A 27061-nucleotide genomic window follows, 5' to 3' on the forward strand; every position below is an offset into this window, starting at 1 on the left:
AAAAAAAAAAAAAAAGACACCCTGGACTACGGTGTGGAGAAGGAATTGTAGGGGGAGGAGTGAGGGCAGAGAGCAGGGAGGGGCTCTAGACTTGCACAGCAAAGCAGCAGAGGGCTGAAGCAGTGATAAACAGGGACCCCAGAACTAGAGATCACTTGTCAGTGGGGGATAGTGGGAGACCGCACAGGGAACAGCTACAACAATGCCTGGACCTGGGCGTGAGCCCTGTGTGGAGGACAGTGTGTGTGCTGGCCGGGATGTGGGAGAAGCAGTTGCGTGAGGGGCCTGTGAGGTGTCCAGGAGAAGCTATTGGAGCAGATCTGGAGTTCCAGAGAGCAGCTAGGGCAGGAGATGGCTGTGGGTGGCATGTGTGCTCACCAGCATGGTGTGTTGTGGAAGAGAAGGCCCTCACGGAGTCCTGGGCTTACCAAGGCTTTGAAGGCAGGCTGAGGAGGTCCCCGAGGCAAGGACTTGGACCCTCACAGCTCAAGTGTCAGGGGTGCAAGGCTTCCTTATGGCCTAGGAACCCTCCGACGATTTAGGAGCAGTGAGGTCAGCCTGCTACTCCGCCCAGGGGTCTCCTTCCCCACCTAGTGCACCCATTCCCACTCCTCCCATGTCAGGGCTCAGCTCCTGTCACTCACCTGGGTGGCGCAGACCCTCTAGATCCTGACTCTGTGCTCTGCAGAGCTCCATCTGCTTCCTGGCTGGACTCTGGCTCCTCTGAGAACAGGGAGAGGGTGATACTTGTGGAGTTGATGGTGGCAACGTCTGCGGAGCCAGGAAAGCCCTGGGGTCCCCCTGCAACAGCCACAGCACCCCCCTAGGTCAGACCGCCCCATCCCATAGTCACAGTGAGGGGAAGGGACGTCCCCACTGACAGAGGCAGGAGAACAAGATGAAGCAGAGAGAGGCCGTGGAGAGAACCCAGGAAGCAAGGGGTGAAGGCGGAGGTGGTCTCCCAGATAATCAGGGCTGAAGGTGCCTCTGGGAGTGTCCTAGGACTGGAAACTGTTTGAGGACAGGAACTGGGTCTTGTAGACTACTATAACCCCATGACCCAACACAGCACCTAGTACCTATAGGTGATTAATGAGCACTTGTTATACTCAACAAAGAAGGTGTGATAAGTCACGTCCTTTCCATATCAAGGGATATAGCTGGGAGCCAGGAAAAAACCAGAAGCTTGATAGTTGTGATCTCTAACAGCTTTAACAATAGCCCTTATTTTTTGAGCACCTGTTCTGTGCTAGGCACGGAGTAAAACCCTCCACAGAGAAGATTTCATGGGGTCCTATGAGATAGGCCTCATTACTGCCCTCACTTTACAGAGGAGGCAGGAGCACAGAGGGACCAAGGGACTCACCCAGCGCTCACAGCTAGTGAGAGCAGCTCCCTCACTCTCTCCAGGCCTCCAGGATGTGAAGGCTGGGGCTACCCTGGGAGGTGACAGTTCTCAAAGCAGAAGCCCTGCAGAAGGTGGTTGGGTATAGGCTGGCAGCTGGCCCAGAGCCCCAGAGACAAGAAAACCACAGCTCAGCATGGGTGGAAGGGACCCCAGGGTGAGGCCTGTTTCCTCAACCGGGGTGCAGAAGAACAGTGTCCGTCTTCATGCATGGAGGAAGGGATGGCAGGCATACCCAGGGATGGGAGGACGTGGCATCCTCATCCTTAATAACATCACTGTGGTCTGTCATCTCTCTGCTCTCTTTTCCTCCACTCTGCTTCCGAGCCCAGAGTCACTCTCGAGCCATCCCAACCCCTAGAATGTCAGTAGGATGAGCTCAGGAAAGCAAGTATGTATGGAGTGGGCCTGTCATCTCTGCACAAAGTAGTGGCAGTGTTGGTCACTTGGGATCAGAACATTGGGCATCAGAGTCTGAGCCTAGTGACACCAGGAGTTGCCCATAATTTGAGGACCTTCCCAGGGCAAAGAGGCCCACACCCTCAACAGCTGTCTGTTGAAACCTACTGGCCTGCCCAGCAGGGCTGGAGGTAAGGAAGGGTCAGGTACCAGAGAATAATCCTGGCACATGTGCAGGCACTCTGTCCCCTGGTCAAAGAATCCTCCAGACAGCGTGCATGGCCAGGGAAAGCCTCACAGCAGGACTCCTGCTGGTGTAATTCACATACACAGCCCCCACAGGGCCTAGAGCAGTGCCCGGAACAGAACAGGTGCCCAGTTCACACCAAATGAACCAGTGAAAACTGGAAGGCAAAGGGCCTCCCCTGTGCGATTACTGAGCATTTATTGCTCTAAAAATAGCACACCCTGGAGCTTCTGCCTCTTCACGCTCTGTAGGGAGTAAATTCCCTGAAAGCACAGGCCTCCAGTGGCCACAGAGCCTGGGGTTTCTGTACACACCTCAGGGTTTCCAGCCATAAGGTGTCACCACTCCCTTCCCTACCACCATTCTGCCTTCACCAGCGGGAAGTGGTTAATTTGCTGCCAGGCAAATTGAATTGAATCCTGCACCCAGCCCACAGACTCTACCAGCTCCCCCACACCTGTCACTACTGGGAGGGGCTCCAAGGTGCTTCTGGGAATTGTGTGTGGCTGTGCTGGTGTGTCACAGACCCTGCCTGGGCCTCAGCCCTAGGCCTATGCTGAGCATGAACCAACCGCAGTCTCTCACCATCTCTGCTGTTCTCCTGGGGCAGCCCCAGCTCCTGGCTGTAGGGGGCCTGCTCCACCCTGTCCTCATGGACAGCTTGGTCACTGGGCTCCTGTGGCCCCCAAGGCACGCTGTTGTTGCAGTTGTTGGTGGACAGGCCCTGAAGCGGGTGCCTAACTCGGGGGCTGCAGGACTGAGCTTGTGCTGGAGTCTGCCCACAAGTCCTGAGAACCCCACTTCTTGAAGAGTTCACAGGCTCTCCCTGGTCACCCAGCCTGCGGGATCCAGCCAGGGCTACCTTCCTGTGAGACAGAGGGGAGGTGGTTTTCCTCGAAGGTGGAGGGGTTGGCACCCAGCCTTGCGGGGAGAGGGAAGCCATTGGCTGTTGGGTGTTGGGGGCACAGGGTTCTGCATCGGTCTGTTGCAGGGAGGAAGTGGAGACAATTTCAACAGACTTGTGACCTTCCATGATGCGGGCTTGACTGACTGGCCCTGAGGGCCCAAGCTTCATGGAAGAGGTCATGGCATGGGCTGTCCTGCTTGGAGCCTGGGACTCTGCCGGGGGAACCCAGTGATCTCCCAGCCCTGCACCTGGCTGCCACTGGGCCCCCAGCGATGCTGGCTTAGATGCCAGGGCAGGAGGGTTACGGACAGCATCTTCTCTCAGAGACAGAGTTCCTCTGCGTGTGTGTCCTCTGCTTTCTTTCACCTCATCTCCCGCCTCCACACCATCAACCCCAGACAGGTGACACTGGGCCTGGGGGCCCCAGGGTAGCTCCATTTCCGGGGTCATGGACCACCTGTGGCCTGCTTGCAGCCTGGAGCCCGGCAGTCCAGGGCTGCTGCCCTGTGTTTGCCCACATGGCCTGCCGGCCTGAGAAGTCTTGGCCTCTTCACTGGCAGCCCTGCAGCTGTATGCCGTGTCAGTGCTGTCCAGCGCAGAGTCCGCCTCCTCTGGGCCCGCGGTATCTCCAATGTGGGTTTCCCGGATCCACTGTGTGTGGAGCCGTGGCTCTGCAGGGGGGAGCCGCAGCGGAGAGCACAGGCCGCGGGAGCCCAGGGGCTCCATCAACACCCTCTCCAGCCCCCGGGCAGCCTGGAGCTCCTGGAGGACCCTCGGGTCGGGGGTTGCTTTCCCCTGGGTGGGGTGGCAGTCCTCCATACAGTCGCTGCAGGTACAGCACTTCCTGTCGCTGCCCCCGGTGTCCAGGCTGCCCTCAAGCCTGTGCGAGGCTGCCTCCGTCGGGTCCCGGAGCCGGAGGCCCCCGTTGATATAGTCGGCAAGGTCTGGCTTGGAGCGCAGGGGCCCCTGGTCCGCCACCTGCAGCACCGTGCCCAGCACCTGGCGCTGGCGCTGCTGCAGCCGCTCCAGGTAGCGGAATTCGGCTTCGCGGGCAGACTCGTCCTCGAAGCGGACGTGCGAGGGCGATGGGCCCCTCCGCGGCCGCTGCCCAGCGCTGGACTCGCCGCTGGAGGAGTCGCTCATGTTCCCGTTCTGGAGGCTGTCTCTGCAGGCAGCGGGCACCCTGGGGGCCGGGGCTGGGCTCCTCTGGCCATCTCTGGTAAAGAGACAGGAAGAGAGAGGTCACAGGCAAAAGGACAGAAGGAAGGTGCTGACCCCTCTGCCCTGGGGCTCAGGCTCCCAAGCTGCTCTGTGGTAACTGCAACTGGCAAGGTTACCCCAGATCAAGTTCTGGGAGTTGGGCTGCAAACCAGAGTAACTTACAAGCCCATCCTGACCGGAGATGGATGCTAAATGAAATCAGCACAACCTTGTTAGTGCTTGGCTTTCCCTCTGCTGCCCTGCCCAGGCTGAGACAAGATGCAACGTTATCAAACCAGGATTGTACCGAAGGAAGAGACCCAAGTCCTCGTGTGTGCTTGAGGGCATGTGTGTGGGATGTGTGTGTGTGTGTGTTGTTCAAGGAGAGGAAGTGAGCTTGACCATCACACATGCCTGCTAGTGACGAATTGTGGAAATACTTATTTGCTATAAAGCTCTTACGGGAAAAGGGTATTTTAAGTCTTCACAGAATCTGTGACAGATCTAAAGTCAGGATTTCTAAGAATTCTTTTTTTATCTTTTTTCTTTCTTTCTTTCTTTTTTTTTGAGACCTAGTGTCACTCTTTCAACCTGGGTAGAGTGCCATGGCATCATAGCCCACAGTAACCTCAAACTACTGGGCTAAAGCCATCCTCTTGCCTCAGCCTCCCAAGTAGCTGGGACTACAGTGCCCCCCACAGCACCTGGCTACTTTTAGAGACAGGATCTTGTTCTTCCTCAGGCTGGTCTCAAAATCCTGAGCTCAGGCAATACACCCACCTCAGTGTCCCAGAGTGTTAGGATTACAGGTGTGAGCCACCCCATCTGGCCAGGATTTCTAAGCATTCTTGCTCCCAAAGTTTCTACTCAGGGTTCTTAATTATCTTGCTTAGACAAAATTTAGACAAGGCAATGCTGATGTTTCTCCTCCGATGCTGGTCTTATTATTATTATTATTTTCTTTGGAGACAGAGTCTCACTATGCCAGCCTTGGTATAGTGCCATGGCATCACAGCTCACAGCAACCTCAAACTTTCGGGCTTAAGTGATTCTCTTGCCTCAGCCTCCCAAGTGCCTCCTACAGGTGCCTGCTACAACACCCAGCTATTTTTTTGTTGCAGTTGTCATTGTTGTTTAGCTGGCCTCAACGGGGTTTGAACTTGCCAGCTCTGGTGTATGTGGCTGGTGCCCTAACCACTTAGCTACAGGTGCCAAGTCACGACCCTGGTCTTGACAGTCATAACACCCCTTCCTCGCAGCTGCCCCTCTCTAGCCTTCAATATACTCACATACTTCACCCTGCCTTCAGTGGCGATGGCACTCCTGTGCTGGAGACCACCTTCACATCTGTCATCACCTTTGGCTCTGGGAGACACTATGCTTAGTGGTCAAGATTTGCTCTGCTCCAGAAGACATCCACACAAGTCTCACACCAGGGCTCCCTGGAGCCGGTGGCCTGAGTTTCAGGCCTCTATGCAAATGGGCTGGGCCCACAGGCCCCTTACTATCAGAGGCCACAAGTAAGGACCAAACTCCTTCTTTCATTTTCCCTGTAGCGGCCTCCCTACCAATCCACTGCTAAGGGTGTAGGATTCACATCATTTCTTGTTTCTCTCACTAACAGCTTCGTATCACTCACATAAGAACCCTGCAGTGGCCTCTTACCCGGCCTCACCACAGACATCCTGTCTGTGGGTCCTCCTGGAGCACAGGTTTCATGACACCACCCCCAAGAGCACACAGGATCAAGTTCATAGTCTCTGTCATAAAAATGCAAGCATTCCCTGAATTCCTTCCTAGCCTCCTCTCCAGCTCCCCAGCCCTCACCCCTGCATTTGCCTGCATTTGACTCCTATTTATTAAATCTTACCTGTTGTATAGATACCATGTGTGATGGTGACTTTTATGTATCAACTTGGCTGGGCCATGATCCCCAGATATTAAAAAATTATTCTAGATGTTTCTGATGTTTCTTGTACAAGATTAACATTTAAATTGGTAGACCTGGAAAAAAGCAAATTACTCTCCACAATGTGGGTGGGCCTCGTCTAATCAGTTGAAGGCCTCAATAGCACACAGACAGAGGAATTGTACAATCAGACTGCCTTTGGACTCAACCTGCAACTCTCCTCTGGACCTCCAGCCTACCCTACAGATTTTTAATTAGCCAAGCCTGCACAGTTATATGAGCCAATTCCTTAAAATAAACCTCTGTATATATGAGGTCAGACAATTAAGTTCTCAAACTTATCCTAAAAAAAGGGCTACAGACCTCATTGCTGAATATCACTGGGTCACTATGGGAAGCTACGTACCAATGCCAGCACCTAGTCTACCCTTCAAAGTACTAAAAATAGAACTAGACACTGACCATGGCTGATGGTCAATATCTGGAGACAAGGACCTGAATTTTGAAGACACTGTCCTTCCTTGCAATCACCCAAAAGTATTCAGATCTGATAGTTACCTTTGCTGGCATCTTTTATATGTTTAGGGCACCCTCCTCATCCACCACCTTTACCTCCTCAACCAGAGAATTTAATTCTGCTCTAATAGCACATTGAACATATCACAGTTTGCTCAACCTTGCCCAGATACTCCAGCAACGTATGAAGAAATGTCTGTGAGCAATTTGTGAGTTTACTAATCTTTCCTCTAAAAGAATGCCTCAGGGATTCTGGAAGTAGGCTGTGAATGCTCTCAAGTCTGCCTTAATGTGAATTCCTTCCTCACCTCAGTTTACTGCTACCCAGGAAAAAGAAAAATATGGTAGCGATTAAAAGGAAAAGGGTATGCATAACAGCAGGAAGAAATCGTCTTTTAACAGTGATTGTTAAAACATGCCAGCCAGTAGGGAGAACAGCCTTTCACAGGGTGACTTCTAGAATTATGTATGGCATTTACCGGATTGGACAAGGTGCCCTTCCAGACTGTTCTAAGTAGATAAATGGTCTTGCCTGTCATGGCTCAGGTGAAATGACCCATGTGCTGGTGGTGGCACTGACCATTCCTAACCATGCCCCTGCCTTACCCCCACACCCCAACAGTGAAGCCATCAACCAGCCTCACAGCTCCAGTGGGCTGGAATTGAGTTGCTGATGAGGCAGAGTATGATGGAAAGAGGTGATCTCTTGGATCAGGCAGTGGACTTGACAGATAAGAGTTAAATTGTCCAAGACTGACTCCCTGCAAAGCTCCACAGGAAGCAGCTATGGCCACTCACCTGTGCCGTGTCAGATAGACTACAACCTCGAACCTTGGCCCCAAGCCTCCAATCTAGAAGAAAAGAAGGGCTCACCCATCCTTGGATGTGAACTGGAGCCAAGGCCCTGTCCCACTGCATCAAATCCTAGCCCCTGAGTCCCGCCAAAGAGGGGCGAGGGCTTCCTACATCATGCATCTTAGAAGTGCAAACACCAGGGCCTCTCCTGGAGCCTGACGCTAGACATCCACTAGCATCCGCACTGCCCTGGTGCGCAGCAGGCTCGGGAGGCAAGTGCCTCCACACCTGCTCCTTCTCCTGACTCTAGCTGTCTTCCCCAATACACAGTGTTCTAGGGGAAATTTTTTGAAAAAAATAACTATTGCTAAGCAAGTGATTTTCCCACTTTGAGATCTGAACACATCTGGTGCTTAAAAGGGTTGCTTTGAAGACTATTGAAAAGGCATCAATAATCCTTTTCCTCTGGAACTCACATTCAGACAGGGGTGACTTATTTGTTGGGCACCAGTGCTTAGGGAGGAGGAGCCCATGAAACTATCTTAATTTCTTTTAAAATCAGAACATAAGCCAGGCATGGTGGCTCACACCTGTAATCCTACCACTTTGGGAGGCTGAGGAGGGTAGATTGCTTGAGCTCAGGCGTTAGGGACCAGCCTGAGACCCTGGGCTCTGTTTCTACTAAAAACTAGAAAAACTAGCTGGGCATTGTGGTAAGCATCTATAGTCCCAGATACTTGGAAGTGTGAGGTAAGGGGACCTCTTGAATCCAAGAGTTTGAGGCACTCTACCCAGGGTGACAGAGACTCTGTCTCTAAGAAAAAAAAAAAACAGAACATAAACTTCTAGGTTAATGAAAACACTTTAATATACGATAATATACTCCTCTTTCAGTCAGCATGGTCATATGACTTTAACGTTTTTATGGAGGAAGGGGCCCATGAAGGCAAGAGCACCCAGGGCCCCCTGACAGTTGCCATGCAGCCCTGCCTTGATAGCTGAGGAAAGGAAGTTACTGAGCAGGTCCACCAGCTGGTGGGGACAGAGCAAGGTCTCAGTACTCAGCTCAGCATGGTGGTGGGGAGGTCCTTCAGGTACCTGTGGCTTTTCTGTTAGTGACTGTGGAGCACTGGAGCTCAAGGCCCAAGAGCACACGTGAGGATTCTGGGGGTCCCCATACTTGTATCTCAGTTGTTGGGGAGTTGCTGGCTATGTGGAGTTCGTGGTCAGCTTCCCAGAGGCATCCTGCCCTTCCAATAGACTAGGAAGAAAGGCTCAATCCGAGAAACAGCATCACCTCACCCCCCAGAAAACAAGAAGCACCCCACTGAGCCCTCTGCCCTCACCCCACAGGCAGGACGCCCTTGCCAGCCAGGCCAAGCTGACACAGCCAAGGCCCACTGGGAGACTCTGCACACGGCTTAGACACAACAACCCCGAAAAAAGCCCCACAGGCCAATGCCTTGCTCTGCTGACAGGATGTGGGCTGTCATTTCTAGGAAGGAAAAAAAAGCCCCACTTTAAAAATAGCATGTTTCCCATGTGCCACATCAGTGGCCTCAACTTTTACATCCAGGATGGTGAAATGAGCCATCCTGGAATTCACTGCAAGGGTAGAAATGACACTTTTGTTCTAAAAAGAGAAATTAAGGAGAGCTTAATCATGTAAGGCGTTCAAACTCAGAAGCCCCCACCAGCAGGGTTAGCACCAGTGCATAAAAGCAGGGTGAGGGCTTTGGAGACAGGTGCCCAGCAAGTGGGGCGGTGAAGCAGCAAGGAAATCTCACGGTTGCCGAGCTCCTCAAGATGTGCCTCGCAGTCAGCCCTAGGAAGACTCTGGCCTGAGCTCAGTCTCTCTATAGTCCTAGAGTTGTACAGCTTTTTTTTTTTTTTTTTTGTAGGTTTTTTGGCCAGAGCTGGGTTTGAACCCACCACCTCCAGTATACGTGGCTGGCGCCCTACTCCTTTGAGCCACAGGCGCCGCCCAATTGTACAGTTTTGTGAAGAGCTCCTGGTGAGCTCTACAACAATGCTGTCCTAACCACACAATCAAGGTGATGGAAGCGAGCCCTGCAGAGTCTTAACACAGCTGCTATCTGTCACAGGGCAACACCACCCTCTCCATCCCTGCATCTTGCTGACACAGCCAGCCGTCCTGTGATTAGGGACACCAATCTGGGTCTGCCTACCCCCCAAATGGCAAGAGTTTGTGCTTCCAGGAGAAGCTGCCCCATTTCTACATTGATTTGCTTCCAGAAAATACAGCTACAGCTACCTTTTCACCCCCCTGGAAAAGCCCTGTCTGGTCAGGCTTGCCCCAGACACCTCCCGCCAGATGGAGGACAAAGAGGGCCTTCCGGAGCCTGCTCTGCCTGCCCTACTCTTCCATCATTTTTCACCAAGCTGCTCTTTGGAAGGAGCAATGCATCTGGGCAGGGGACAGGGGCTTCCTGCACCTAACTGAGGCCTGGGGCCCATGTGGCATTGCCATGTTAACTCAGCACGGCCTCCAGGGTGATCTGACGGAGCGTAACCTTTAGAAGCATCTGCAGCAAGCCATCTGGCATTGATTTTTCAGCTATACTCTCTGAGGATTCACCAGCGCTGCCAAGTCATGGTAATTCTTTTCTGGACAGAGCAGCTGCTAAAGTGGGTCACCTTGCATTTCTATAGCATTTCTACGGCCTAGGGACAGTGTGGCAAAAGGGAACCTACTTTAAAGTTGGCGATTGAGGGTTTTGTGAGCTGCTGGAGTGATTTGGAGAAGAGGAAGTGTCCAAGAGGACACTTACATAATGGAGCCTGTTTTGCACATCATCTTGACTATTTTGAGGCTTCCCAGCCTAAATACCTATAGAAAGTGGAACGGGCGGGTTCCTTGGAAGTCTACGGCTTCTCCCTATGTATAAGAAGAGAAGAATAAAGGCCTCAAAGAAGCCCATTCCTAACTCGTGTCCTCCAGCTAGAGGAAGGGACAGGTACAACATGTGGAAATGAAAGGGTAGACTATTTGGCACCCTTGCCAGGATTTGGATTTGGAGTCTTCTGAGCCCCTCCTGTAAGGGTCACAAGGACACCGAACACAGAGGCCTCTGCTCATGATGAAGCCATCTTGATGGTCTCATGAACGTCCTTAGCTTTTAGTGAGCAGCTCAGCATCCTCCATCAAAAAGCACATGTACCTCTTCCAGTAACAATCCTTTCTCCCTCTGGTGCCACGTGGTGATGAAACAGGTAGATCCAGCATGCCCAGAGTGCCAGTGAAGCCACAGGCCTTGTCAGCTGCAGAGATGGTCCTGCTCGGGCCTGCTGGGGTTTGCATGGCTTGGCAGTCTCATCTCAGGCCCGGGTGCACCACCAGGAGCTGGCTTTGCTTGGTGGAGCACTCCTAGTGTAAGTGGTTCTCTAAGGAGCATTGTGGGTGGAATAGGCACAATGATGGGGAAGGGGAGTGCTCCCCAGGAAGAGGTGATGTGCTCATCTGAATGTCCTGGAACTTGTTTTTCCCCATCTCTTCAACCCTGATGAGCTCACCCCGCTGTGGCTCCAGCATCATGAAATCAGGGATAGTACCCCATCTTTGGTTCTGATCTCCCTTCTCTACAGACCCTGTGTCCAGCTGCCTGATGGGCCTCTCCTGCGGATGTTCTGAGGACACCTCGCCTTCCAAAGCCTGTCCTCATGCCTGGGCTTCACCCCTTGGCTAAGGTCCCTTCCCCACACAAAGCATCCAGACACCAGTTCAGAACCCTGGGCTCTGTTCTACATGCCTCCTCTTCCCTCCCACATCCACACAATCACGTGATTAACAGAAACAGTCTTCCAGCGCTCACTACATGCCAGGTGCTGTTCTAAACTTTACATCTATTATCTCATACAAGCCCCACAGTAAGTCTGTAAGATGGGCATGATTATAATCCTCATTCCTCAGATGAGGAAACAGACACAGACTTCCCCAGAGGCACACAGCTAAGTGGCAGAGCCAGAATCCAAACCCTGGCAGTCTGTTTCCCAGTGTTATAACTTCTCTGCTGCCTCAAGCCTGCTTGCTTCTGGTTTTGGGGGATCTCTGCAAAATCTCCTCACTCTCCCTCACTCTGTACCTCTCACCAACACCACAACACCCTCCTCACTGCCCCAGTCTCCTAGATGCAACACAGCTCCACAGCGGAATGGCAATGGCATTAGCATTACTGAAAGGCAAATGTGATCCTGCTGCCCACCTGCCTACACCCTCCAGAGGCGCCTAGCAATTACAGGAGCCATCCAAATTGTTCAACAGGTCAGGGGCCTGCATGACTGGCCTCTGCTGAGCTCCTGAACTTCATGCAGACAGCCCACATGTCTTTCCACTCTAGCCTGGTTGAACTCCTGAGCATGCTGCCCCCAGGAGGCTCATCCCTGCTTCTCTTATCACCCAGGGAATATCTGCATCTCCTTCCAGCCTCAACTTAGAAGCCGCTTCTGCTGAGAGCCTCACTTGTCCTTTCCAGGTGGAGTTACTGGTTTCCAGCCTGGCAGGAAGCTTTTTTTCCTTCTACACCACAACTGAGTATTTGTTTGCCTTTATCCCTGGAGACTATGACCTCCATCGCAACCAATCGCCCAGGGTGTTCTGATCATGTTTCATTCATCTTTGTATCTCAATGGCCTGCACTCACTAGGCCCTCAGTGAAGGTATGTTGACTGAGTGATTGAAGCCAGTGCCTGATGTGGAAGATACCCACCCACACACAGCAGGGAGGAGCGAGCAGCCACACCTAGCTAGATCCCACCTCTTCCTGTTGTCTGCCTTTCCCTGCCATGGCCCTCCCGGCCCCACTCACCGGCTGCCCAGGGCAGTGGTGGGCACGATGTCATGGCTGGCGCGGAGGGGCCGGGTCCGGGCCTTCATGCGGGCACGCTGCAGCAGGTGCTTGGCTTCTTCATGCCTGGGGCTCAGCACGGGCTCCAGCTTTGGACCAAAGGTCCTGCAGTGGGGCACACAGGCCAGGGCGGGCAGGGGCGGGATTAGAAGAAAATAACATGGATTAGGAGGGCTTTAACAGTGTCAAGCACTGGCTCTTCCAGGAACAGCCCTGCATGGCAGCCTCCGTCCTCCAGCTCCCACAGAGAAGGCTCCCAGCCTAGGGCCTGGGGTCTGGGAAATGGTCCTGAGAGGCTCTGGACAGGGGCAGGGGGCTGGCCTGGCCTCGGACATATGCTCCGGGACCAGAAGCAGAGACCCCAGGAGGGTCTAGAAAAGGGTAGGAGAGTCTCCAGATTATTCTATTGTTCCTTCCCTGGGCAGACAGCGGGAGTTATCTGGGAGGAGGAGGGAGAAAAGGGCTTGGGGTTGTCGGGCTGGGCCTGTGCCCAGACAGATGGTCTCTACACGCATCACCTCCCTCCTTCTGTCTCTCTGCACCCACACACAGCGCCATCCTGAGCTCCCACCGCACAGACAAGGAACCAGGGCTCTGTCCACTGCAGATCTGGCCTTTTGGGGGAAATGGCACTTTTATAAACCCTGGTGTGTTCTTGCCTTCATCCTAATCCAAACCTGTCAGGCATCAGCTCTGGGCTGGGAGAAATTAAGCTGGACTCAAGCCAAATCAGCAAATGGCTTGATTTTCATAATAACAAAGGTCTTCTACCAGCCCTCACCACCTTCCAGACGTGCTGCCTCCCTGGCCAGTCCAGAGCTGCAGAAAATGACAGCAGCCCTTTTTCAAAGCTGTCTCCCAGACGGTGACATACAGCCCACACTGGGTCGCCGCACGAACAGCAGCCCACAACCTCCCACGGACGAGCCGTTGTTCTCCACAGAGCCTGCTTTTCCCAGCCAGGCTGGCCAAGGGCAGGTGTTCCCTCCGTTTGACAGATGAGCGTGTCCAGGGCAGAGAGGAACACTGGCAGGCTGCTCAAGGTCGAACATCACTGTGAGCAGAGCAGGCGACAGCCAGCCCCACTGCCTCCGGAATCATTCTCGTCCCCTTTGTCCTCTCCCCTTCTCGGGACCTGGGGCAGGCCGAGGATGTCTGTGGCTGGGGCAGACACATTTTCATAGGTAACTTCAGCATCCCCGGTAGCTACTCCTGTCCTCCCTGTCACACATGCTGGGCTGTTCCCTATAGCGAGGGTCCATAGAACTCAGGCAGACAGATGCTCAGCCAGGCCTGCAGCCCACCCAGCCCACCCGCTATGCCACATGGAAAAGGGGGCTTTTCCTGATAGAGCCAGGCAGTTTCCTGGATGACAAAGATGTGAGCGGACAATGGCCCATCTCTGAGTCCTCCAGGGACTTGGGGCATCCTTGGATAAGCTCCAGGCAACCTATGGTATTTTCTTTTCTTTTTTTCCTCTTTTTCTTCTCATTATTTGCATCTAACCCTGCTTTGGGGCCAGTTTGGGACCATGGTGGGGGCAGGGAGACTGCTAGAAGAAAGGCCCCATCTGTGCCTGTGAACCCTGGCAGGGCTCAGGCACAGCTCTGGAACAAGGCGGGCTTTCCTGGAGCGATGTGAAAGTGAATCTCCAGGCCCACTGCCCCAGGAAGCCTCCGCTGGCAGGAAAGGCCTCCCTCTGCACAGCTTCCCAAGCAAGCAGCTCCTCCGAGGCGGCTGAGAGCAGCTGTGCTCCCTGGGGCTGCCGCTCCAACAGCAGAGATAATGAGGTTACCAGCCCAGAGAGGCTCCCCTGCAGCCGTGGGCCTCTGGCTGCCAGCCCAAAGCCCAGAGCCTTCCGGTGACAGCTGTGGTTCCACGGCTGTCGGAGGGCATTTGTCACAAGACCTGGTGGGCAGGCAGGAGGGCCCCCAGGCAGCTGGCCAGATGCTGCCAGGATCAGCCTTGCCCCCCAGGTTTTTAAGCCATTTTCCAGCTTTGCTATTTCCTTTCTGCTCCCTCCACTTGGAGCCGTTACTATTTTTTTCCCATCAGCTGCCTTGCTTCAATTCCTGGCAGACAAAGCTGGTTTCTCCCCTGATTAGAAAAGCAGGGCTTTTTAGGAGCCTGGAGGCATCCATGCACTAACACGCTGAGCCAGGAGGAGTGGCAGTCACCTTCACAGACTGCAGACAAGGTCAGCCAAGCAGATGACTCCTCCTCACTGTGCACCCTGGGGAAGGGAGGCCCTGACCAGCCCTGTGGAGGTGGGGGGCAAGCAGGTGCTGTGTCACGGGTGCTGAGCCTGTCCCAGTCTAACTGCCCACCTCCCACCACCACATCACCCTGGTCCACCCAACGGGCACCCAACCCCTCCCAGCTGACAGGTGGAGATTCCCTCCATCTGAGGGAGACTTCCCAGTCTAATCTGACCCCAGCCTCTGCCAAGAGCACACAGCCCTGGAACCAACCCCTTCCCATTGGAGACTAGAAGCCCCAATCCCACCTCCTACAGTCACTCTGGAAATTTCCTAGAAGGGTTGGGGCAGGCAAAGGCAACTCCCATTCAAGAACAGACAGCTTTTTCGGCTTCTCTCTTGAAAGCAGAAGCCTCTGTACTCCAGAGGCTCAGTAGCTCAGGAGGGAGGGCAAAAGAATAAGGTGGCCAAGTGTTTTTCTTCCTTGGGCCTCAGTTTCGTTGGCCAGCTACAAACAGTGGGAGTTGGCGAGGGGAGAGGACTCACACTGCTACCGTGGGAGTCTGGATCCTCGCCCATGTGGTCTGATACAGCACAAGGTGGGGTGCACGATTTTAAAATCCTTTCTTGGGGGAGTTCACATCACAGATGTTGGCCCTCAAGGAGGCGCAGAGCTAATTGTGGGGAAAACTAGAGCTCTGCCAGAGCTTGCTACCCCCCCACCCCTCCAACCACCAGCATCTTAAACTGCTTCATGAGGACAGAGGGCAGTGGATGGTCCCAGGTTCCTGGGGGAGGGACAAGCTTAGCTATGACTTCACCTCCCCACAGCCAGGCAGGTCAAGAGAACCACCACTTCTCTCCTAGCTAGGGAGGTCAGAAGGACAGAGTGGCCTTTTTCTCTAGCCATCATAATCCTGGATTAAAATAATAAGCTCCAGCAAGTCTGCTTTTAACCCTTTCATCTTAGGTACATGAATCAGGGAAATACCTGGGCATGGAAAGAGATTGGACATTTCCCAGATTCCAGGACGCAGTCAGTAGAAGGAAAATATATAGTGAAAGAACATACATGGAGATTTTTGCTTGGCATTTGCTGCTTTTGTATATTTCAAAGCTTTCTTTTTTTGTCTTTTTTTTTCTTGTTTTTTTTTTTTTTTTTTTTGAGATGAATCTCATTCTGTCATCCTGGATAGAGTGCTGTGGCATTATAGCTCACAGCAACTTCAAACTCTTGGGCTCAAGCAATCCCCCGCCTCAGCCTCCTGAATAGTCAGGACTATAGGCGCCGACCACAACACCTGGCTAGGTTTTCTCTTTTTATCAGACACAGGGTCTCCCTCTTGAGCTGGTCTCAAACTTCTGAGCTCAAGCAATCCACCCACTGTGGCCTCCCAGAGTGCTGGGGTTACAGGTGGGAGCCACCATGCCCAGCCTTATTGCAAAGCTTTCTGATAACCAAGGATGAGCCCTCTTCCTGCTGTAGTGTGTGCTGATTCCAGAGCGAGGGGAAGAGGGAAAGTTATGCCTGGAATGGATTCTGGACTGCATGCCCATGAGGACTCGGACTGGACTGTCTTAGACTCTCTGTCGTTCTTGGTTGCACGGGCCCTTCTTCTAAGATCTGCAGGACACTGATAGGATGAAGCTTAGAGTGCTGGTTAAGAGTTAGGTTCAGGGTTCTAATCCTTGGACAGTCACTTGGCAGGTTAATCAGGGGGTTAGCCTCAGTTTTTTTTATATGCTAAATAAAAGCTTAGTTGTTCAGATAAGTGAGATACAATTAAACTCAAGTGGGAGGGAAGGGAGAGGAGAAGGAGGGAGGAGGAAGGACTGATGTGCTGTCACTTAACTGGCACAACGTAAGGGTATACGGCACATTGCCTGGGGGAGGGGCACAACTACAACTTGGAATCTGCCTAACAAATGCAAACAATGTAACCTAATCAGCTGTACCCTCATATTAATCTGAAATTTTAAAAAAAATGGTAAGTGAGATCAATTCCCTCAAAAGAGCTTAGCATAGAGCTGGGCACTTGATAAGATTCCATAAATGTCAGTGTTTGTAATTATCAGTACTTTTATTATTAGCACCATTGTTTTTTTAATTACCCTTACCTCCTTACTAAGCCAAAAAATGGAATATGTGAACATGTGCTAAAATCACCTGCCACGGACATCACCTTGTGTGCCTGGAGAAGGCACATTTGGAAGTAACAAACCACTCTATAGCTAAAGAGTAGGTGGTGGTTTTACCTGGACTTTCAAAAGCTTTTGAAAGGGCTGTGTGATAGCAGAGAGAAGCTGAGTCCCAGACAATAAACAGGCCCTTCTCTCCATAGAGAAGAAAGAGGCCTTAAGAACGGCTGCTGGTAGCATCCATGCCATTTAATATCTTCGTAAGGGACCTGGGTGGAGGCCTGCACCACTTCCCTAAGCAGCTGGCTTCTTCTGGGGAGAGGAGAGCAGCTCTATCCCGCCTTGTTGTAGATTCCCTGCTAAGCCCCACAAAGAGGCTGTGGCCTGGCCTCAGTGTGGAGGACCTAGGTGGCCCTGAGGAAGCAGATGTCTGAGACACCCCAGGATGGGGGGCCAGAGGCCTGCTCAACTGTGGAGGGCAGAGAGGAGCACTTTCTTTTCTTGAATTTTAGCCCAGCTCCCCACCAGATGAATGGCCTTGGGTAAAGTAACTTTCTCAGTTCCCTGGCTGGTAAAGATCAGCCCCCAATGAGATTTTCCTGTGTGGTGCAATTTCACCACACTGCGGCAAAGCTGCCTAGGGACAATGTCCCTGAAAGTCCCAGGCAGCCCTGGCTTGATGGTAGGGCTTCAGGGTTCATGTCTTCTCCACCCGGCATTCAGAAGAGACACTGGGAGCGTGTTAAGTATTTGAAAACACTGTTGAGTGGTTAAATTTAATTCTATTTTCTCTTTTGTTTTAAAGTTTTGGCAGGCTTGGGAGTGGTGATGGGGTCTACCTTTGTCCCTGAGTCTCTGAGTCAGTGGGTAAGATGGGTACTAGGTGAGGCAGAGTGACAGGACAGGCAGGGACTCAGCCACTCCCACTTACAGCCCTGCCCTGGGGGGTCCTCGGGCACCTCCCCAACCCAGGGAGTCCTGGGCAGTGCCTCAGGACACTTAGCTGGGCCACTCCACACACTGTCTCCTGCCGGCCTCTGGGGGACCTTTTCCACGTGCCTGCTCTGTGCACATAGTTGACAGGTCCTGGGGCCTGGAGACAAGAGTTCTTGCCTCAAAGAAGCTCAGAAGACCCACCAGTCACAGCCATGGCAGCAGGCAGTGTAGGCAGAGAGCAGTGAGAGTAAAAACGGACAAGTCCATCTGAAATGGCACTGGCACCCACACAGTGCTGGGCTCATGGGAGAGCCTCTGTGACACGGTGATATAATAGATACACATTTGGTCTCCACTCCTGGTTCCTGGCACACAGCTCTTAAAACCCTTGGAATCGCAGGGGTGGTAAGGGTGGCTTTGTGTATTACTAAGATGACTGGCAGCTGGGGTCTCCTAGGTAGCTTCAGCTTGGGGCAGAATTCTGAATGGCCATGGCCGAATTAGAGGGCTGGAACATTCAACTCTCTGGGAAGGGGAGAGGGGCTGATCGTTAAGGTGATCACCCATGGCCAAGGATGTCATCAGTCATGCCCACATAACGAAGCCTCCATAAACACCCAAAAGATGGGGTCAGAGAGCTTCTGGAGTTTCCTGGAGGGTGGTGCTCCTAGAGAATCCTGGAAGCGCCACACCCCTTCCCCCTATGCATCTCTCCCATCTGGCTGTTCCCCTGGATTCTTCGTAGCATTCTTTACAATAAATGGGTAAACTATAAGCAACATGTGTTCCCTGAGTTCTGTGAGCTCTTCTTGAAAATAAATCCAAGCCAAGAAGGGAATAGTGGGAACCCTGATTTATAGCTGGCGGGTTAGAAGTTCAGGTCACAAGTAGAGTTTCAATTCGCATCTGGAGTGGGGACAGTCCTGTGGGATCTAGCTCTTAACCTGCGGCATCTGATGCGATCTCCAGGTGGACAGTGTCAGAACTGCTGGAGCTGGAGAATTGCTTGGTGGGGGGCAGAAATCTGCACACATTTTGGCAGCCAGAGGAGAGGCATTTTGTGCTATATGCCGTGTATAAGGGTAGAAAAAGGACTTTGGTTTTATTCTTGTCTCAAACAGTTTCAAGATGCTTGCTTTCCAATCTACAAACTATGGAGGTGAGGGAGTTTTGACCCCCTACATTTCCAACAGACGCCTGAAAATTGGAAGCCACCAAAGTCAGAACTGCGGCCATCTGGCACTAAGTCGCTTCTCTCCTTGTGAACTCGCACTGTCTTTCCCAGGGGTGTATACACCAGGAACTGGGCTTCTGTCTCTATAAATGGGCACAATTCCACCACAGGGAGGAGGGGAAAATAAACAACCTAGGAAATCTTTTGAGCTTCCTTCATCACTATAGCACAAATAAAAACAAAGCTCTAAAGACCTCCTTCTCTCCTTTTCCCACAGCAGACTAATAATTACTGATCCTGCAGACCAGATGTCAGGAGGTGGGCCCTGCGGATCACACACACAGAAAGTCCTGATTGGGTCTGGAGGGGGCCTGGCCACTCCCTCCCAGAGGAAGGCCCAGGGCCTCGGGGCCACCCAGAGCCTGCAGCACTGACGCAGTGAGCTCTGCACACCCACAGGCCTCTAGTGTGGAGTCTGGGGCAAGGGCTCCATTGACTGCTGCTCCTCCTTTGGTCTCATGTACTTTTGGCTCCTGCCAGGTTAATCTGACAATCTGTAATCCTGTATGTCTCTCAGACCCTCAAGGCAGGGAAGAGGCCAAACTGGTCATGGCCATCTGGATCCAGAGACCCTGGATAGCAGTGAAGGGAAAGCCATGGGCTACCAGGAATGAACAAGGGTGGAGATGTTCACGTCCACTCCACTCCCTCATGGGCACGATGAGCCCATCGCAGGCACTGACCCACTCTTGCTTTCTCTAAAGCCCCACCTTTCACCCCATTCTCTCCCGTAAAATCAAAACCCATTCCCCAGATCATCTCGACAGTAACTTAGAGAAAAAAACAGGCTTATACCGTGGAGGCTGTCACCTAGACTTCTTTGCCCATACTAGAAAATAGACAACCTGGGAGGGGCAAAGACCCCCAGATCCCTAGCCCTGGGGGTGGGGGGAGCATGGACAAGACAGCGTGAAGCTACCCACCTCTGTGGCTGACTCCCTGTGACTAGTCCCCCCAGCCGCAGTGACTGTCTTGGGCTCTGTAGACACCACCGTTTCATGAGCTGCTTGTCTCATTACCATGCAGGGCAGTGACAGTTACGGACATAATTAAATACATCTTGGGTTAACTTGGTCATGGTGGTTATCTGATTGCAATGCTGAGCTGCAAGGAAGCCTGACTGAATGCAAAGCAGGACCATTCACTCCTCAAACCCTGAGCAGACAGAGGGGCTCACCGCCCCATGAATGAGGCCCTTCCCCTGCCGGAGCATGTGCTAACGATGTCCTGGGGTCCCCTCCAGGAAGGCCATCATAATGGTTGGCCACAGCCTCAGAAAACACCTCCGCCCAGGGTCCTAAGCACCTACATAGGGACACTAAGCCCGAGGACCCTGGCCTCACGTGGCACTCCTGGGGCACAGAGGGAAGCCTGCCTCATTTCAAAGGTCTCTTAGGAAGCACAGAAGTGGCATTGATAAATCCATCCCTGGGTTCACCGGGTAGAGACGCAGCCCTGCAGTGTCTTAGGGACCACCTGAGTGTCTGTCCAGGACATTCATCATTGAGGTGATCACCCATGGCCAAGGATGAGTGGGAGGGCAGAGCAAATGAGGAGCCCTGTCGGGGAGCACGGCAGCATGGCTGGCTTCAGCCTCCCTGAATCAAGGTGTGTTCTCTGCCCTCAGCCTGCTGCCCACTCAGCAAGGACCTGACTAGAGATCACCAAGAGGTCAAAGGCCACTCTGCCTAACTCCCAAACAAACCAGAGGATGGGTTTTTCCCACACCAATCCTATGCCCCGATCTGTTAGTCTCTGAACAGGGTCCTAAAGCTAAGCCACAGTCTCCCTCTGCCCTCCACACCACACAGACGCACATCATACAATGCACATTCACACACACCCCGCCTGAACTCTAAAATGCAGCAGATGGCTGCAGATGGGCTGGCAGACTAAGCAAGAGTCCAGAAATCCCAGGCCTGAGGGTTCCACCCAAATGCCACCTCCTCACAAGATGAAGGGAAAGTCCCACCCATGGCTGAGGCGCTCTTCCTTTAAAATGATTGGCTGTGATTACTGATTATCCAATGTGCAAGTTAGCAGCTTTGGCAGCTCATTTCAACATGACCTATGGACCGAGTCCCCTGTGCCCGTACCTCCCTGCTGGACATCTCTCTAGTCAAGGGAAGGATCCAGGGAGGGCAGGGAATGAGCCACTGCAGGAAGAGGAGGCCCCGTCTCCCTGCAGGGAAGGAGGAGGTGCCCAGGGCACAGGCCTGCAGTGGGGCAGAGAGGTGGGCAGAGGGGGGCCACAGTCCCTTCTGCAGTCACTTTCCCAACAAAGCAGCAAAGCAAGGTGGGGATGAGGCGAGAAGCTGAAAACTGAGGCCATGGAGGTGAGGAAAGAGGCCCCTAGCAGAGGGGTGGCAACTGAGATTCCAAATCATAAATGAGGAGGGATGAGGAGCCACAATGCCATCTCCACCAGACCCTTAGCTGAGCAGAAGTGGCATCACCTGAATCTGGACTGCCTTGCTATGTTAAAGCAGGTGCAGGACAGGGGGCTGCCATGGTCTGAATGTTTGTGTCCCCCAAAACTTAATATGTTGAAATCTAATTCCCAGTGTGATGGTATTGGGGGTGGGGCCTTTGGGAGTGGGTAGCACATGAGGGTGGAACCCTTCCAGATGGGATTAGTGCCCTTATGAAAGAGGCCCCAGGGAACTGCCTTGTCCCTTCTGTCTAATGTAAAGACACAGAAAGAAACCAGACACTGAATGTGCCAGTGCCTTGATCTTGGACTTCCCAGCCTCCAGAACTGTAAGCAGCACATTTCTGTCCTGTTTAAACCACCCGGTCTGTGGTATTTTGTTATAGAAGCCTGAATAGACCAAAGGTAGAGGCGCTGTCTTTTAGTCAAACTAAGTGGGATTTATGCGGGGAGCAGCATGATGATGGAGAAGCAACAGAGGATGACATCACTGTACAGCTGTGGAGGTGGGAGGACCAGGACCAGCTCCAAGGCCTCTCAGCTGTGTGTGCCAAGAGCCCAGCAAAGACTGGGGCTGAGGTCAACCCTGTATAGGTGCCAGCAGCAGCTCAAGCCACACATGGCCCCACCACCACCTCAAGTGTACAGTTTCCACACTGCCCAGCACAGGACACAGCCTGTGAAGGACAGGTGGCCCCAGTTTCCCCACCAGGCCCAGAGGATCCAGCTTCCCCAAAACATTGGTGGAGGGGCTGAAGCAAAACCTGTGGGGGTCTCATGGTGAGGCTGGAGGTGAAACTCTTGAGACAATCCCAGCACATTCCCTTGACTGGGAAGGGTACTGAGTACAAGCTTTGCATTCCCATACTCTCCCCACAGATTCACACCCATTAGCTCATCTTAGGCTCACAAAGGTCCGTAAAGTAAACCAGACAGACGCTATTGCCCCTACTCGAAAAATAAAAAGACAGGGGCCTGACATGGAAATGGCCCCTGGGGACACAGAGGTCAGAGGTGATGCTCTCTGCACTGTCCTGGGCACCTCACTGGTTCTGCTCAGATAGCAGCAGCACCATGCAGGGCACGGGCTCTTTCTCCAGGGGCTCAGAACATGATGTTCACTGGTCTGCAGGCCCCTGGCCTCCGTGAGGTCTCCTGCTGCCATGATGCTGAGTATGCAGAGGGCCCAGGGAGAGGCAGGAGGGAGAGGAAATGTGGAATCTGGGCTCATACCTGTTCTGGTCTGAGTCCTGCAGGGAGTCACCCCAGTCCCAGTCCACGTCCCCAGCTGGTCGCTCTAGGACCCAGAACAGAAGCACAGGTCAGGGCAGAGCCAGAAAGGTGCTCTCAGCTGCTCCCTAATGAGCACCTAGGAGAAAGCTTTCCCCAGAACCAACTTGCTCCCCAGATAAACCCAGCACCTTGCCTGTGCTTCAGCCTGAGAGTGAAAGCAGAGCCTGTCACCATGACTGACGCTGGGGCAGCTACAAGCCAGAGGGGACCACATGTACCCACTCAGGCGTGGGGTGATGAATGAGCTCATGAGTTTTGGAATGAGAAGGAAGGAAGAAGGTTGTCTTTCTGCGTGTGAATGCTCACTCATGCCAGCAGCGCTACCAGCTGAGCTCAGCCCAGCTGACAGGAGGCTTGGCTCTCTGTAGGACTAGGTTCCTGTCTGCTTGTCCCACGGAGAGGGCAATGAGGTCCACTATGGGCTGAGGGTGTGTCCCTGGAGGAAGAAGCAAAGACCACTCTGCAAAGGGCTATGAGCTCCAAGGAAGAGGTCATGAAATGCAGAAGGCAGCCTTCCCCGGCTGGAAGGGTAAGGGGCTGTTTAGCAGATAGGGAGGCCTTTGAGGTGGAAAAGAATTTATGTCAAAGCCACGAATAAGAAGACAGACATCCTGTCTGGTGACTTGGGCGATAGGCAGCTGTCTCTCCCTCCTTTTCTGCACCAGCCCTCTATGGGCATCCCTTTCCCCTTCCTCTCTGCTGGCCCCTTCCTGCTGCACCCCCCTCCACAGAGTGAGGCCCACCTGCTGCAGCTCTGCCACAGGACGGAGTCCAGGCTGGGCCCCCCCCCTTGGAGGGGCCGCATCTAGAAACTCTCAGTATCTCCTGCAGCAGCAGACGGCTCCTCTCTACCCGCTCAGACAAGGACAAGGTGCTGCCTCCGGTGCTGAGTGGCCCCAGGTCTTCACCTCTCCAGAGATCCCCCAGCAGAGCTGTCCTGGGGACAGGGTCCTCCTCAGAAGCCAGGGATGTGTTGTCCAGGTCTCCCCCTGTGACCACACCATCTTGAAGCAGGTATGAGCTTCCTTTCCTCACGCTGGGAATGGGGATAATTTTGTTATCAGGGCCCGGACTCCCAGGCTGGCCTGGAGGAAATTCACGGATGGGGCTTCCTTGCAAAGAACCAGGCCCTGTCAGCAGACCACTCTCCTGGTTAGGTAGTGTCCACACTGCTTTTGGAAGCATGTTCCAGCATTCACACCCAGGAGCAGGTAGCCTGGGAGGTCTGAGGCTCCCATTCCTCGTGGGTACCTCCTCATTGTCACTGCTGGTCAGCTGCCCGTCAGTCAGGTCCTGAGCATGAGGGACCACCATGGCATCTGGCAGGAAAGGCCCCTCTGACGGAGTCCTGGCTCCACCTGCCGGGACTCGTCTACATTTGGGTTTCTTGGGGAATGACTGTTCATAGGAAGTGGGACAGGGGCTGGGCCCCTGTTTACCTGCTGTCATCTTCTCTTTCAAAGCCCTCACCTTGGACTCTAGCACAGAGGAGCCTTGAAGCTGTGCCCCCCCTGCCCTGGGAGGCTGAGGGCTCATCAGGGTGGGTGGTGTGTCTTCCCAAGGGTCAGTCCAGGGTCGTGAGAAGTGTCCAGGCTCAGGACCACTTCTCTCCACAGCTGAGGTCACCTCCATGGGGTTGGCTCTTCTGTTCCCTGTCTTGGGCTTTCTGGAGGAGAAAACAGACAGAGCTCCTGAGATTCAGCACAGGGCCAGCTCCCACCACCTCTAGGTCCCTTAAGTGCCTTAGTGTTGAACCCTATCTAGATGGGAATATTAGGAGACAGAGCAGGGGATGCCCTATAGATGATGTGAAAGCACTTTGAAAAGTACAAATCACTGGACAATATAAAAGTTATTATTGAATTTTTCTTCCAAGTCTGAATAGTGTTTCAGTTTTCTATCTCCATTTTTATAGATGGATAAAACTTCAAACAACATGTAACTCTATGGCAGATGTGAACCAGAGCAAAACCCAGAGCAATTTCCTAATCTCTGGCCTCTTGCTTTGCAGAAGGATGTACTTGGCAGAGGATGGCAACATCTGCTGAAAGGTGACCTGCTCTTCCGTTCCCAAGGGGAGCCAATGTGGATGATGGACCTCAGGAAGATATCACATAGACTCTGACCCTCCAGTGGAAGGCGCAGTGTCTGCTCTGTGCCAGGCAGGACTTCAGGTGGTTTCAAACACATGCTGTCCAAGAATCCTGACACAACTCTGCCAGGATGGCACTTCTACCCTCACTTTGACAGATAGAGAGCTTGAGACCCAGAGAGATTACATCACACAGGCGAAGGGGAGGCCAGTTCAGAATCCAAAGCTTCTCATTCCAAACCCAGGGCTCTTTCGAAACATTTGTAGATGAGCCGGGCATTGGGCTCACACCTGTAATCCTAACACTCTGGGAGGCCAAGGCAGGTGGATGGCCTGAGCTCAGGAGTTTGAGACCAGTCGCTACTAAAAATAAAAAAAACTAGCTGGGTATGGTGGCGGGTACCTGTAGTCTCAGCTACTCAGGAGGTTGAATGAGGCAGGAGGATCATTTCAGCCTGAGAGTTTGACGTTGCTGTGAGCTATGATGACACCACAGCCCTCATCCCTAGGGTGAAAGAGTGAGACTCGATCTCAAAAAAAAACATCTGTGGATGAGAATGTTCAGTCCTCAGAGGTTGGGAGACTCACCAGCACTGCCCAGCACCCTAGTGGCATTGCTGATGTTAATGGCTTCCCAGGGAATGAAGTGAGCAGGGGATTTATTCATTAAGGTGTCACATGCTTACATATATGCCACTGTATTAAGTGTGTTGATACTTATTCTACCCTCTGAGAAAAGGCTACCTTAATATCACACATCAGATGTGTCCCACTTGAAGTAAGGCTCGTGTATTAAAGTTCATAGGTGCATAACCTACAAATTAGGGGTTAATTATTCACTTCATACATTGGCCAAGGATGCTTAAAGGGCAAGCCCTTCGGCAGTAGTTTATTACAATTCAATTTGTACACCGTGTTTCAGGAATGCACATATTTCATAAAGCAAAATTCACAGCATGTCAAGTGTCACATCAGTGTTAAGCCAGTGAAGTTTACAGATTATCTTTAGGAAGACAGAAATCATTTGCTCTACCGATCCATGTAACGTGTACCAAGTTGACCTTGGCAACCCAGCTGCCCCTTTCTTCCTCTCTTCCATGTCCAATCCAGAAAACAGGATTAGAACGCAATAGGAACGATACCAGTTATATTAAAAGAACTTTCTCATGGGTGAATTCTAGAACATTCCAGAGATGATCCATCTCCAGAGATCTTAAAGAATGCGCCCCTCACCCTCCCATGGGGTTCTCTGGGCACAGTCTTTCCGCAGGATTATTAGCTTGGAACTGTCTGGTCCCGCGACCTAAGAACTGCACACATCTGCTCTAAGTTTGAGACGCTGAAATGAAGATGGACGTGAAGGGCAGGCCTCCCCCACGACCCTTCCAGCTCTGTGACCATGGAAGCCGGGTCCCGAACGGCCCGGGGGCCCCGGCTCCCGCACTCTGCAGGCCCGCCACCCCCGCCCGGCCTGCCCGGCGCCTCACCTCCTCGTACTCACTGGGGGCCGCCGCCGGCAGGTTGGGCCGCCGCCGCCTGCATCCCCTCCATCCCTCGGAGAGGTGAGCCCTCCTCTAGCCCTCCGGCCCTCCCAGCCCGCTTCAGGGTCCGGGGCAGGACTTCCAGCCCCGAATGCAGGCCGGAGGGAGTGCGGCCGACCCGGGGTCCCGGGCAGGGCCGAGGCTGGGCCGGGCCGGCTCTGCGGGCAGCCCCCGGGCCCGGGGAGGGTCGGGCCGCACTCGCTCCCCGCGGGAGGAGAAGCGCGGGAGGGCTGGCAGGAAAGGAAACGGCATGGGCGGCTAGCTCATGGCTTTGCCACTCCGGGCAGAGAGGCCAAGCCCGGCGTCTTCCCGGCCGGGACGGGAAGAGCAGGAGCAGGGAGCAGAGAGGAGGGGCAGCGGAAGGGGCTGGAGGAGCCGGGACCTCGGCCTCCCCACCCCCGCCGCCCCGGGCCCGCAGCTCGCCGGCTGGACGCCCGGAGCCGGGCGGAGCCGAAGCTTCTCCTGGCCGGGAGCGGGTGCCTTGCCGCCGCCAAAGGCGCTCGGAAAACCGAGGGACGGCCCCGAGTGTGCGGACGACGGGGATGGCAGGGCCTCGCGCGGTGCCTCGCGCCCCGAAGGCGCGCGGGGCTGGGAGCCGCCCTCCCCCCGGACCAGCGCTTCCCGGCGGCAAGGCGGGCGCACAGGCCCGGGTGCGCTCGGGGCGCCGGGCGGCTCGCGGGGCGCGAGCAGGAGCTGTGGAGGCGCCACGTTCTCGCCGAGCCTCGCGTGGCTGCTCGTAACTCTGCACCCAGGGCTTGGCTCCCCGGGCGCTAGCTGGGGTGTGGCCTTTGGACAACTTTTCCGGAGGAGCCGGCCGTCCTCTCCGTGGGGCCATCCCCATCGCCCTAGAGCGCCTGTTCCTCCAAGGTCAAGGTTATTGGTTTCCACTTTCCAGAGGCACAAGGGTAACTTCGAGCTGCCTTGGGTGGGGACCTGGTCTCAGGGTCCTGGGGA

General features: G+C 53.6%; 1 protein-coding gene across 1 annotated transcript in view; it reads right to left on the minus strand.

Annotated features, from left to right (window-relative positions):
* Positions 1 to 26117, minus strand: part of KIAA1614 (KIAA1614 ortholog) — a 39350-nt gene extending 13233 nt beyond the window's left edge. The window contains exons 1-6 of the mRNA XM_023510809.1: positions 26068 to 26117; positions 23218 to 24140; positions 22415 to 22478; positions 12205 to 12348; positions 2637 to 4174; positions 645 to 801 (exon numbers count right to left, since the gene is read on the minus strand). Of these exons, the coding sequence (XP_023366577.1) occupies positions 645 to 801; positions 2637 to 4174; positions 12205 to 12348; positions 22415 to 22478; positions 23218 to 24140; positions 26068 to 26117 (2876 nt within the window). The remainder of the gene's footprint in view (positions 1 to 644; positions 802 to 2636; positions 4175 to 12204; positions 12349 to 22414; positions 22479 to 23217; positions 24141 to 26067) is intronic.
* Between the last annotated feature and the right edge of the window lie 944 nt (positions 26118 to 27061).

The sequence above is a fragment of the Otolemur garnettii genome, unplaced genomic scaffold (assembly GCF_000181295.1).
Source record: "Otolemur garnettii isolate 467f Iridium unplaced genomic scaffold, OtoGar3 scaffold00016, whole genome shotgun sequence".
NCBI classification, from domain to species: domain Eukaryota; kingdom Metazoa; phylum Chordata; class Mammalia; order Primates; family Galagidae; genus Otolemur; species Otolemur garnettii.